The 15,299-nt window shown below is 29.0% G+C and overlaps 1 protein-coding gene across 3 annotated transcripts in view; it reads right to left on the bottom strand.

Moving 5' to 3' along the window:
* Positions 1 to 14,687, bottom strand: part of stmA (Protein EFR3 homolog stmA) — a 40,841-nt gene extending 26,154 nt beyond the window's left edge. Inside the window, exon 1 of one of the 3 annotated variants that reach the window (XM_067279074.1) lies at positions 14,541 to 14,687. In XM_067279074.1, the coding sequence (XP_067135175.1) occupies positions 14,541 to 14,547 (7 nt within the window). In that variant the 5' untranslated portion in view covers positions 14,548 to 14,687. Of the gene's footprint in view, positions 1 to 4,333; positions 5,037 to 14,540 lie in introns of those variants that run through there. The other 2 variants (XM_067279073.1, XM_067279072.1) reach the window with 2 other exon arrangements.
* Positions 14,688 to 15,299: the final 612 nt, after the last annotated feature.

The raw sequence follows: 15,299 nt of genomic DNA, 5'->3' as shown, positions 1-15,299 counted from the left end.
AGAATTATATATAAGCTGATTAAGAAACCTTATAATTAACACACCTAACTGTTTGCCTAAGTCTCTACAGCTAATTAAGAAATTTGTTTTAAAACTTAAAAAACTTTGCATAAATTACATTTATATTTATAAAGTTACAGTAGACTCTTTGTTAACTAGAACTCAAGCGACTGGCAAAAAAAATCTAATAAATAATATTTTAAATAAAAATAAAATTATTTCTAGCAGAAATGTGTTTAAACTTGGCATGGTGCATCATGAGTAAGCCCAAGCTTCACATTGTCTCCCACTCCAAGTTTACTGTCATTTAACTAAAACTGTGTTACATTAAGTTAAATTTGTCTTAATCTGCTTATAATTATTGTATTTCAATATTAATATCAAGTCAATACACAGTTTATGATATGGTATGTGGTATAATATTAGTTAGGCATATTTTTTATAGTAACATTCAAGCAATCAAAAACTATATTTATCTGACATCTACCAATCCCTGTGGGTAGGGTTGCCACATGTAATGCTCAATGTAGAGAAAATTGATAAAAAAAAAAAATTGATAAAAGAAAATTATCAATAAGTATATTAATAATAAAATTATGGTTTATTTTGAATAAATTTAAGTGATAATTAACAAAAATTTAATATAATGTTATATAATTTAAATTATTATTAAGGTGATCAACTTTTTTACAATGAAAAAGACAAAAATAAAATGAAGGAAAAAATATCATAAATAAAAGAAACATTTTATTCATTGCAACAATAATACACTATAATAATCTCTAGTGCTTGCATATGTGCCATGTCGTATTTCAGCAAGAAGTAAAGAAAACGACTTGCGCTCGGTACGCTCTCTCGCAGTCTCCCGTGCAGAGGGCATGTGTCTCATAACCATACTGTATCTAGCCTTGATGAATTGTCACGTCAAATACAAACACATCACATCACACACGACAATCGACTCGGCATCGACTGAATACAGAGATTTACAAATTAGTCTTCAAATATCGAAAAGGAGGACAAGTAGGAGGACACTTTTTGAGGGAGGACAGAACTTACAAAAAAAGGACAATTGATCACCTTATTATTATCATCAATAATTGGATATAACATTGTACATACAGATATATATTGTTCATTCATTGTGTCTGACCTTATATTTTTTACCATTCTTTGCACATCTCAATAATTCTACTTAATTCTATGCCTTTTCAAACAATTGTACAAAACTGCTTTTAAAAGCGATGCTTCTAAGCAATTCTGATTTGATAAGTTCAACAAAATCCAATGGCAAGGCACTACTAATTTGAGGTGGAAAGTATATATTTTAAATTAAATTTAAAATATGATTAAAAATTGCAGCCCAGCATTGCGATGATGTCACAATAAATAATACAAAATTGTAAATGCTCATTAGCATTTACAATTTTTTACAGAACTCATCACTATCCTCAAAATTAAGTTTTTGTCATTTTATAATAATTAATAATACAAAAAGATTTTTATAACAAAAACTCATAACAGATGGCACCGCACCCATTTTTATTTATTATGACTAAATTAATAATATAAATGTTATTTTTAAAATAAAATCTCATAACAGACAGGAAAGTTATGCAACTTCTTGCTAGATTTCTTATTATACACCAATACTTCCTTTAACTGTTTTTGTCTTTGCATTCAATCAACTAGTTAATTGCAGTTGACTTGTTGACATGATTGGCTATAAATCATAAAAATGTAGAAAATTCGGCCCCTGTATACAGTGGTGATATTCGAAATATTTAACAAAGGGTTCACAAGCAGAAAATTTTTCCCTAACAATCACTGGCAAACAAAATGGAAGTTTTGGCTAGAAATAAATACAATACCTTTTCTTGCGATATATCTAATAATCAGTGGCGTATTTGGAACGTAACGAGCCCCGGGCGAAGACCAGGTAACAATAGTATATTAGTGCTGTCGACCTTTTTTTTTTTCTTCTTTTTAGGCAGAGATACTAAAACTGATTCTCCATTACAACTATAACCCTAGATATGGGCACCAACTCTAAGGAGCTAGAACATATTTGCCTCAATAATATTTTAAGTGCTGCCAAGCCCCCAAAGTTAAAGGATAAAAATTATCATCATCAGACAGCCCAACACCACTTAAAATATTATCAGGAAGGATGAAATAGATTCTGGACCCTTAAGAGATGGCATCCATGGGCCAGATCTTATACGCTTTGTTTCAATATCACTCTTGGGCTTTCTCAACACCATTTTTCATTCTCAAAGCCAAATATGTTAAATTTGCTTCTATAATTTAAAAAATCTCAATTTTTTATGAACAGCACTAAAGGATCTTCCAATTAGTTCAGAAAGTTTTAAAAATGTTTTATCTTTTTTAATTAGTATTAAGATAAAATTTTTTTTACTGTTATTGCTTCTGCTTTTTCTACCATTTCAAAACTTTAGATGATAAACTGACTTGAAACTTAATATCATACACTATTGATCCAATTTAACTAGTTATAATACTTAATTTTTAATAATTTCCATTTTCTTATAGAAATATACAACAGTAAGGATTGCATAGGATTACTTTTGCGAGCAATATCAAGGGCAATTCTAATTAAATCTTGTTTTTATTAAAACATAATGAATAATATTTATAAGGATTTTCAAAATATGGAAATTAATAAATTACTCTCAATTTCGATAAAATATCTGTAAAATTATTCCTATACTTTCATCGATATAAGCACTTATAGAATAAAGTTTTACCCGTACAAATATTTTTGAGTCACCGTATATGTGTACATGTATATAAATGTATTGTACATGTATACAAGTGTACATGTATGTATGGTGTGCATGTATACATGAAGATAATTTATTTTAAATTTTTAATTGTTAATGAGCTACAGTAGTTATAAGCATTTATTTAGAAACTCCAAAAAATAAATTGTTAATTTAGTTAACATAATGTTTAATTTAATTATGCTACAATAAATAATAATAAAGCTTTCCAAAACAGAATTTCTATCACCAATTCAGCCATTCGTAGAGATAATTCCTATTTAGTTCATAAATCAGATCATCATATATTTAAAAACATTTACTTTTATTAATAAAAGTTGTGTGTCTTTTATTTTAAAAATTTTTGAAAGTTATACTTATGATACGTATTCTAAAATATTTTATTAATGTATATAAACTCTCAAACAAATCTAGTTCTAACAGTTTATAATTAACAAACTTTTGAACTTAAAAGATCAAAGTTTTTACCAGAAACTTATCTGATTAATGATTTTTCTATTTACACTATATATTAAATATCTAATCCATCAATGCTACTTAAAAATTTTTAATACAATCATACATTTTCTAAAACTCCTAAAATAAAAACACAAACTTAATTTTTTCATTATTTCGTCCACCAATAAGATAGAAATGGACAGTAACTTTTTCTATTACTTTAGTCAAAATATTCTAAATAAAATTTACTCGTCACAAAGTATATTTAAATACACAATACGCAACACCACCACTAAATAAATTTAGTTTCAAAAATTTATTAACAACATTTAATACATACATGCATCTACACAAATAATTTATATAATAAAATGTAGTTCTATTATTAGATACAGACGGGTGGAAAAAATGTTTGACCGATAACTATAAAGCTATCGGTCAAACATTTTTTCCACCCGTCTTCATAAATTATTAACTATTTTCAAGACCAAAGAAGTTAGACTGATCTAGAATAAACTGAAACAATTTTTAGAGCTTTTGAATAAAGTGATAAAAAATAAATATTAATAAATATATTTCAAAAATGAAGCCATATAATTATTTTATATTTTTTCTAATTGGAGTTGTGTACAAAAATAATTTTCAATTCTTTATCTTTAAAGGGATAATCTATATAATTTAAACATCAAGTATCCCTTTAAATTTTTATTATAATATAGTCAATTATAATTTTTATAATGTAAATCTATATCGAAGATTTTAAAAACTACATATTAAGAAAACTATATCCTTAAAAGGATTTGCCAAAACGTAAGAAGTATAAAATAATTAAGTAATGTTACTACTGCATAAATTTAACAAAATGTTACAAATAAAATGCTCTTAATAAAAATAAAACAAAACAAATACAGCAACATGCAAGTTATATATATATATATGAATCAAAAATTCAAATGTAAACCAACAATATTCACTAATTTTATAATTTGTTCAAATATGTATAATCTTATAAGTTAATTAACCTAAATGTAGACCTATACACATCATCAATAGGTATAAAAATTGTATTAAATGAAAATAACAAAACTTACAATCCGGTGCATCACACTGCTTTAAAATAGATCCAAACCATCCACGATGGGCACAACATTGAAAGCTGGGTGACAGAAAAGCCATTTTTTAAATAATAAAAAAAGGCTTTCTGGAGGTAGTATATTTTTCAATCAATTTCCATTCATTTCCCATTTAACAACTATTTTATGTTTGAATGGGAACAAAATTTAAAAAACATTCCATATTGTAAATTTAGTTACTTTATCCATTTTCAATGCTGACATTTCTTAATACTTTAATGAAGATGGTGAACTAAATTCCATAAAGCTTTCAGAGAATCAATCCAAAATACAGACGGTCTCTGTTTAGGAACATTTAGACCTTTCATTCGTTGAAAAAGTATATGTGACTGAATCATGTTTTCAAAATTTTCCTCAAAATTGTAAAAATCCTTCTCAACTTACTTTTCTACATAAAATGTTTAAATTTCCAAACTATTTGTTTATCAAAAGTTTTTACCAAAGGATAAATGCTATAAGCAAGAAGAAAATAACATTTCAGAATGCCTGTAGTGGATATGAATGAAGCCATGAAAAGGTGCATTAGCTATTGCGTCACAGTCTGCAGTGTATTGATCTAAGTGGGAAGGGTTTATTTCTGCACGGGGGAGGTCATATTTTAGAAAAATAAATTATAACTAAAAACAGCTTATCAACTTTTATTTTATTTATTAAATATAGCTTTGTTGATAAAATTAACAATTGAAATGAAAGACATATACTAATTTTAATTACTTCGTACACATTTTTATCCTAATTTTTATATTACTGGTATATATTGCTATATGTCGTCGGCTATAAATACTCTCTCTAGAATTAGGCTGTTAAATAGACCTATATCTCTAATTGCATTCTACATATTTATAGAAAATAACTATTAAATAACTAATTCCTATTTTCAGTAATAATTTTTAGAAATTACATTTTTAATAAATTATCATTTATAGTTAATTTCTTATCAATTTTAAACTTTAAAAATCTAATTTTATTTCAAATTAAAATTTGAAAAGACTTTTATAATGACTTGCAATTTTTTTTCAAATTTATGTAATTTTTATTTATCAGGAAAAAAGACAATGAAAATATTACATTGAATTTTTTACAGAGGAATTTAATTAATTTTAAAACTACATAGACAATAAAAATACCAATTAAAAATGAAAGGAATCAGATAAATATTTGTTTAAAAAATTATAATTAGCAGGAAAAATAATAATCTTAGAAAAAATAATAATAATAGAAAAGATGAAAGATAAACAGAATTTTATATAATCAGTATTTTAAATCATTAAGTCTCATATTGCAAAACCAAAAATGATATTCCAAACTAGCATTTTTTAATGGTTTGTTTACTATAATTACAACAGCTAAATTAAATTTAATCAATATAAACATAATTGAAATTTGTACACTGTTTAACCACGATTCTTTTAAATTTCTGATTAAAAGGCTATGAATGATTATTTTAATTCATACAACAATTAACTATATATCTTTTCAACATGATTGTTATAAAATATATTCAAGTTTTCATACGATTATTTATTATTTAGTTTTAAACAGTTATTTTAATTTTAATAAACAACCAAATGCTGTAAACTTAATTATAATGCAGGATCGTAATCTATGAAGATAACACTCTAATTTAAAAAATAATAATATTCCAAGAGATCTATAAAAATACAGTAGTTAAACAAATTTCAGTAATTTATTTTTGTAATATTGATAGCTTACCTTATATAAACAAGTTCTACTACCTGTACTGTACATGACTGCAAAATATATGCTGAAATTAATTTAGGTGTCGAGTTGTTGATTTAGTATATAGTTCGGTGGCGTAGCTAGGAGGTGCGGTAGGTGCAGTCTGCACCGGGCCCCCGGCCCGCGGGGGCCCCAAAATCGCAAGAAAAAAAACCCCGAAAAATTTTTCGTGGCAATCGAAACAAAGCAAAATTTGGCATTTGGATGCTCGAGCTGGGGCCCCTATAACGCAGAAAAACCAACAACTCGACCGTAATCTAGTTATACACGATAGAAACCACTACGCAAAAATATATTAGTCCATTTACGTAAACAAAACAAAAAAATACCTAACGCATCGTTCGTCAAACGAAAGAAACCGGACGTCTAAACGAAACGTTTTCGACGGAATAAATAAATTCAAAAGCCGAAATTTATAGAAAAAAATTACTTGTTTTCATTTGGACGTTCCCAATTACCGTTACGGAAAAAGGACACTCCTGCCAAAAAATTTTTTGGAGGGCCCACAAATCTGGTTCCGCACCGGGCCCGGAGAACCCTAGCTACGCCACTGATATAGTTCCAGTTTAAGTGTGCCAATTTTTATGTCCAATTGTATGTCCTTTTTAAATCATGTTTTCTCTACTTTAACTGTCTAAATTATAAAGTTATATTTCATCTAAATCTACTTTATGAGCCAAAAAGAAATAACAGCCCTAGAACATCATTCAGTCCTAATATATTGATACTTGATCATTTAATTCACAATGCTAACTAAATTTTTGTGAGAAGTGAATAAATAAGATAAATATTCATATAGCCTTTTAACATAGAAGTTCAGTAGTCACAATGATATCCACTTGAAAAGTAAAGCATGTTAAAATAAACATTACAAAAATTCATTATTATTATTTTTATTTATTTTTTTAATAATTATATATAGCAATTCAATGAAGTACTACAATGGATGCTTGAATATTAAATAGTCAAAATGTAACAATGCAAATTTTTTGTATAAATATGTAAAATATATTATTTAAGTATTGATTTATTAAGACACTCAAACTGTGATAATCATCATCATTTAAAAAATTTTTTTCTTCACAGTCTCATATGCAGTAGTAGGATTCAGCTGGTTTGCACTTGTTTGGCAGAATTGCTTCCTAAAATATATTTAGTTTGGCAAGATAGCTGTTAACATTGTACTTATAACATTTATTTACACAATGTATTGCAAAAGTGTGCATTTAGGGAAATAAGTGTAAGCGTGAACTTGTTGCTCTGTGACTACAATTAATCTGCAACCACCTATCATAATCAAGCAGTTGATGTTTTATGCTCAACTCACGGATACAAGTGATGAGCTATAGGCACAAACATCTGTTTTTCTGGATATGGGAAATGTAGGACAATAAAGATATTTCCAGGATGATTTTGTGTTTAGGGTTTCTGAAAATTTTCCAATTTCTCATCATTAAGTATTTTATGGAAAATACTGGAATTCAAGAATATTTTTAATTGTTTTTAAAAATATCTGTAAACTGAAAGATACATACACCATTCGTTACTTACTGTTTCAGATCTATGCTATTAGGAATCTGAGAAAATAAGAAATAAATAATGAATAATATATATAATAAAATTCTTAATTGTATACTAAATTCATGCCATTTTTTTAAGGTTCATTGCAGCATCTCACTCTTTCTTGTTCTGGAAATGCATTACTGTGACTTATTTCTTTGTTTTGCTCTAAACATTAGGACTTGCATCAGTCTTTGTCTGGAGTTCTCACTTGTAACACATCACGTCTGTGACATTGGTATTTCTTTCTTAGTGATGCTGGTAGCTCTGATAAGCCAAAGAAAAGACAAAGTGCCTACTTTAGAGGAAAAAATTAAAATTTTTATTTGATGAGAAAAGAAAAAGTCTGCTTCCAAAAAATTTTTTAAATTATTATTGTCATTTACAGTATCATGCTATTTTGTTAATGTAGTGTTTATTTGCCTTATATGAAAAAATTTGTGGTAGATGTGTTAGTACAGGAAATACTTAATAGGATTTGCTATTTTAGGCAAATTTTCACTTAGGCAAGAGGTCTTCAAACATATTGATTGCATATGATGGAATCCTACTGAATATAATAATAATAATTCAAATATACAATGAATTTTATGCATATTTTTTAAAATATCAAAAGAACAGATTGATTTACCAGCAAAGCAATAGTTTTGTTAGGAATCCTTCCAAGATAAAAAAAATTTATTTACTAATTGTTACTTTAATTAACATTTACAATTAATTAGACATAACTGACATTTTTTTTTCTTTCCATCATGTGCGCACTAAGAGAACTTTTACAAGTCCATCATGGGTTTGGCAATTATTATTTTGTATATATTTTTTTAATTTTCAAAATGAATTGGTGCAAAAAAATACTGTAAAACCGTCAAATAAACTTATTTATAAGTTTGTTTTTTATACTTATTGTTACAAGTTGTTTTCTTAAACTTAAAAGAATCACTAGTACAACCAACTGGCTGTTAAACTAGTTGAATTCCACCATTGTTCATACGCTGTATTTTTCAAGAGGATATCATTCTTGTGATTTATTTGTTTCTTGTTGTTTTATTATTCAGATGCACAGCGACTGCCAAGTAATTAGCAATCTATCTTTAATTATTTTTACTCTTAAAATGATTAAAAACGCAAAAATGATTGCATGAAGAAATTCTAAAATTGCCTTTGCCACAAATTGTGTCTTAAATTATTTCTGATAAATAATTTATATTTTTCAGGTTAAATATTTTAATTGACTTATTTCCAGAAAATTATTATTTAAGATGTAATAAAACTTTTTGATTTTAATTGAACCAGTACAATATAACAACATTTTGTAAATATTTACGTGGAATATGATATAAATATTCTATTTTGTGATATTTGGTATTTAGTGATGGATTTTATTGTATTTATATTTAGTGATATAAATATTTTTATATAATAGAAACATTTGAAACAAATAATAGTATTAATAATAATGGAATAAAACAGCAATATAAATATATTTTTTTCAATTAAAGAGTTTAATACTCAAGTCAGAATTATTTTATTGAGATATAAAGGCAATGAGTGACTAAGGAGAGAGCTTTACATTCTTGGATTCACTATAAAAGAAGTAAAAAATTAATTTTGAAATTTAACAAAGAATTTTTTTAATAAAAAAGCAATGTGAGTTGTAAAACAAATAATAATAATTAGCACATATTTATGTAAAAATGGGAAATAAAAGAAATCAACATGCTTAACTCAGAATCTATATCCTCGTGGGCCTCAAGGGCGTCGCCAGAGGGGGGCAGAGGGGCAGTTGCCCCTCCCTAGACATGCGAAAAAAATTATTTAAATGCTAAGTCATTTATTGCTCGATTTATAATTCCCGCGCGAAAAACCCAAGATTATGTTTTAATTAAAATAATCTTCTTAAGCTTCTTAAAATTTATGAATCGTTTTTATTTTACCTACATACAATTCATATCCTCTATCAATTTATATCATCTTGCCCCCCCTGGCCCATTGGCTGGCGACGCCCTTGATGGGCCTATTTCTAAATGTGAAAAAGACCAAAGTCATAACCACATCCAGTAATGGTCAAGTTCAATTAAAAATCAACAACAAGGCCATAGAATGTGTTCAGGACATTATTTTTCTGGGCTCAAAAATAAACAGTGATGGAGAAATGAGCCCAGAAAACAAGAGAAGAATAGCTTTAGGGAGAAACGCAACGATAAGTGTGGAAAAAATTTGGACGAGCAGGGACATCGGCATCAAAACCGAGTGCAGAATAGTCTAAGTTATTGTTTTCTCGATAGCCATTTACGGATCCGAGAGTTGGACTGTGAAGAAGGCAGATAGGAGGACTATAGATGCCTTTGAGATGGGGTGCTGGCACAGATTGTTGGACAGCGAAGATTAACAACAAGGAAGTGTTGAACCACATAAAATCAGGTTTATCACTTGATAACATGGTTTTATGCAGTTTATCACTGGATATCACTTCTTTACAATACAGATTTGCTATACTGTGCTTCTAGAAATCTTAAAAAAAATATTTATAAAAACTAAGAGACAAATGAAATAGTCGATTGAAATTGTTCAGAGTAATATTTCATTTAATTTGACAAAAAGTAGACAATATGCAGAATTTTGCCAATAGAAAGTCAATTGTGATTTATCAAATACGACATATTAATCTAAGTACGGGAATAGATCGACTTATACGTTAACGGTTAAAGTTTACCTCGGTAGCCCCAATGGCCGCGCTTCCGACCGTTCGTGCTCCCGACGGACTCCTCCCGAAGGGGAGCCGCCGGCAGGCCACCAATTGTTTAACGTCACTAGTTATCGATTCGCAGTAGTTCTCGAACAAAAGAAAAAAAGGAAACGTCTACCAAAAATGTAGTTAACATAACCTAACCAAATCGCCACCATTGGGACTACCAAGGTAAACTTTAACCATGTTAATATATCAAAATAAAAAAAAAATGTAAAGATTTCTGCAATATCCATACATAATACATTTCAAAATTTAAAAACCTATAAGTTAGCATTTAAAACAACTAACATTACATTATGAAAAATTAATTGGCATATTACAAATAAAACTAATAGTCAAATAGAAATACACAAAATAAATTCAAATTCAAGAAAAAATTAATTTATATATCTATATATCTTAACATTTTTTAAAAATCATCATAAACCTATATCTTTTAAATTACCAAAAAATAATGTTTGTAAATTTAATTTAAACATTAATTTCATACACACAGAAGAAATTGAAATTTTTATTAAGTATCTACACTAGGATCTTTTAGCAAACAGAGATATCGAATATCTGCCATGACGATAATAGGAAGAAATGTTAAATTTGAAATAAACATTACCATTTATAGCAAGATTTACTGTATCAAACAGTTGAATAATTCAATTGCCCTCACCAAGCACACTGTTGGAATTAACTTTTCAGAAAGTTCTGTAACTTTTATTAATTTAATTACTCAGATAGAAAATGATTCATTATTTTCTTTTTGTAAATATTTATTTTTTTAGTAAACTTCTTCATGCACATATTACTTACTAAAGACAATTATGATTACAGATTTCAATGTTAGAAAATATATATCATCTTAAAATTACTTTATGAAAATACTGAATATTCAGAATTGACATATCTGTAACAAAGCCAAATGTAACATTTGTATGAATGTTACAATTGGTTTATTTTATTTGGTGTAAATTATTCTCTTTGTTATAAAAATTTACATATATTGTATTAAAACTAATAATGATGTCAATGCTGAATATCAAACAAGTACAGATGACAAATAGGCTAGTTATTATTACTTTAATAAATTACAGAAATATTTTATTTTCACTTTTATTCTTTTGGGCAAAAATATCCATTCGACGATAGTTTAAGCCAGCAGTGTCGAAACTTTTCGATTAGCGGGCCAAATTGCATACGAGTCGTAGCCGGACGGGCCACGGATATTTTGTATATTCTATATATAGGCCTATAACAAAAGCGGGCCTATCGTTTATAAGTGGGACAATTTCTATCGTTTATAAGCGACGTGCGAAATATGTCCGGGGGTCAGATTCGGTCCGGGGACCGTAGTTTTAAACTACGCATTTCTTTCTTTTAGTATATCGATTTTACATAAATAAAATATTAGTTCAAAATATAATAAGTCAAATGATGTCAGATTATATAACACATCTGCTTGTACGAGGGCTATTTTTTAAATAAGGTCCGTTTGTGAATAAAAATGAGAATAATGCGCAATCACGGCAGTATGCATATGCTTCTGCTCCGAGCAAGCTTGGCGCGCGTTTGACGCCATTTGCAGCCATATCGTCTGTCTGTATGCCGAGCTGTAAAAGTTTAAAATGTTTAAGAAAACTGAGTCTCCCGCCGACTGTGAGATACGATCTGTTATTCGATTCTTGAATGCAAAAAACTTGGCAGCAGCAGAAATTCACTGTCAGATTTGTGAAGTTTACGGTGATAATGCTGAGTGTCAGTAAAGTTCGAAAATGGGTAAGAATGTTCAAGGATGGGCGAGTTAATGTGCACGATGAGCCACGCCCTGGTCGACCTTCTCTGATTTCTGAAGATTTGGTTCGTGATGTGGATAACAAAATTCGAGAGGACCGACGATTCACGATTTCAACGTTATCAATTGAATTTCCACAGATTTCAAGATCAGTTCTGTATACCATTGTTTCGGAGAAACTGAGTTATCGAAAACTGTGTTCTCGGTGGGTTCCAAGACTGCTTTCTGACGATCACAAAACAAAAAGATTGGGCAGTGCTTTATCGTTTTGACTCGATACAATCATCCACACAGTCCAGACCTTGCACCCAGTGATTTTCACTTGTTTCGATACTTAAAGGAGTTCCTTGGTGGTCAACATTTCAACGACGAAGGAGAAGTGAAAACTGCAGTCGTGGATTGGGCTTCTTGACGGGCGGCAGATTTCTTTGAAGTCAGAATTCAAAAAATTGTTGAGCGGTATGACAAATGTTTAAACAAAATGGAAATTACGTAGAAAAGTAGATAAAAGTATGTAGAATATAGAAAAATATATATTTTAACGATATTTACAGTATTTTTCTTCTTATTAAAAAACGGACCTTATTTAAAAAATAGCCCTCGTATATAGGAATTATGTGGTTCAAATGCCATTCTGAACTAATCTGTTTTTCAGAAATTTCTCAATTAATTGAATCATTTATAATTACTATGTTTAATACAAAATGCAAATATCATATACTTTAGTTCCAAATTACATTAGTAATTTTAAAGAATTGCAGGAATTTGTACAAAAAATGTCATCATTATTTAACTTATATTGATTTTCACTTGAGTATTACATTTTTTTCATTTATCATAAAAATGAATGATTTTTCAAAATAAACTACTGTATTAATAAATTTTTTCTCCTAGACAAATTAAATTTATTTAGCAATAGGAACTCCAGCATTTAACTGTTACTTTGCTACCGTATCGTCATCAATTAGTATCTGTAGTAAACCGAATTCAATTTAAGAATATACCCTTTGTTTTTTTATATAAATAAAATAACTATTATAAAATATTAAGTGTTAAATTGTACTTAGTCTGTTTATATTGCTACTACTATAATTTATTTTCTCGATCGAAAAAGACATCATATTTATAATTTTTGCATTTGTCGCCAAGTCATTATTTTTCCAAAGACTTCTTCCCATCCATTTTCATTACATTTTATTTATTCTAAAATAAGGATTTTAAAAAACTCGTACGCGAGACTCGATCTTCACGAATGCATTTAAATAAAAGCGTGAATTATTTTATTAGGATTAGCAAATAAAAACAATTACGAAACACTTTTTTTCTACTCGGTAGCCGTTACAAATTAGCGGCAAGAATTCGGAGCAAAACCGGTACGGAATTTCAATATTCGACAGTAATAATTCCAAAGCATCGTAATCGTTCTTTTCTATTTTCCATATTTGTTAAAATTAGCTTAATTTTCAAGGATCCAAATTATCGCTTCGAAATATAAAACAAAAATCAGAATTGCAGAAGTAATAACCGCTCCTCGCTCGGAAAAGATTACAACTCGAGGTTTCTTCGTAATTAAAAAATTAAGAACGTCTCCGGGTCCGTAATTATAATCGACGGCAGGCGGTCGAAGATTTTTTCCGACATCTTATTTAGCATAGTTAAAATGCTCAGATTTTTTTCGAATTTATCTTTCGTTAAAAAACCATCACGAGACGAAGGAATCATTACATTTATAAAACAAGCCCGAAAATTAGTTTATCAGAAACCAAGATATAACAACTGCGATATACATTACGGGGATATAAATAGACCGATAAACGTAGATATTTTCCAATGGAAGAAATCAAGAAACGTAACCCGACCTAATTCGATTCGACAAGCGGAAAAGATATAATTTAAAGTAAAAACTCTTTATATATTCGGGTATAGAAAGGATCGAGTTTAAATACATTTTCGTAGAATTCGATTGCACACGTAAAAAGTACGTTTTAATGGCGTTTAACGAATAACAGCGCAAATATATTTTTAAATTAATTGAAAAAAAGCTAAACATCTGCAGATTTTCTCACTGCTGACAATTCGGCTTGGCTTACGTCCAAGTGGATTTCGTATCGCTTTTCATTCACTGTTTGGATATTAATAATAAAACGGCCGCGCCCACTTCCAATTCCACGCTCTACCACCACTTTTTTCGCCTAAAAGAGTTAATATACACCCCTTACATACGCGTATATTTGTGTTTTAAACAGTGCTAGACGGGACGAGTTTTCCCGAAAGCAGAAACTGCACCTCCCAGGCGTTAATTAATAGGAAAGTTTACGGTTATTGATATTTACCAGACATTTTAAGTTACATAATCATCAACTAATTTCCTTGTTTTCATTCATTCCGTCTACCCTCGAAACGTCATCCGCCTAACCGACCATCTTGTCCGATAATTAATCGCTATCGCTGCTTTTTTTTTTCTGTGATTAATATTTCCGGTAGAATTGGTCGTCCGCCTTAAATTATACTCGAATAATAAAAATAAATAACATTTTATTGGTATTTTTTTCGCTTTAGTTTTAATACAAGATCGAAACTTAATTTATTCCGATGAATAAATTGCCTACGTGTTGCCAATTTTCCATATTTTTATTATTTCTTCGTTGTCTACTTAAATATTTATGTTTTTATAAATTATACTGTTATTATTTTAACGCTTATTTTTATTTATTGTTTATTAATTTGCGTTATTTTAGCTTATCGGAACGACGACTTTTAAATGCCAAATTTTCTTCGAATTTGACATTAGCCAGGTCGAGGCCGAAGTTTTAAACGCGAAAACGTGTACGTCGGACGTTTGGCGCCGCTTTCTGGTAAGCCTAGAAGTTTAACAATGGCGTTTGGAATGTCGTGCTTGATTCTACTGACATTCCAAACGTCATTGTCCAACTTCTAGGCTTACAGAAAAGCGGCGCCGAACGTCCGACGTACACGTTTTCGCGTTTAAAACTTCGGCTTCAACCTCGCTATTTAAAACACATCCCAAACTCAAAGGCAGCAAATACATATATAAAAAAAAATAAATAAATAAAAAAACACTCTAACAAAGA

This window comes from Centruroides vittatus, unplaced genomic scaffold (genome assembly GCF_030686945.1).
Source record: "Centruroides vittatus isolate TY-2023 unplaced genomic scaffold, ASM3068694v2 contig_854, whole genome shotgun sequence".
NCBI classification, from domain to species: Eukaryota; Metazoa; Arthropoda; class Arachnida; order Scorpiones; family Buthidae; genus Centruroides; species Centruroides vittatus.
The sequence above is the reverse complement of the archived record's forward strand: the minus strand, read 5'-3'. Positions and strand labels throughout refer to the sequence as shown.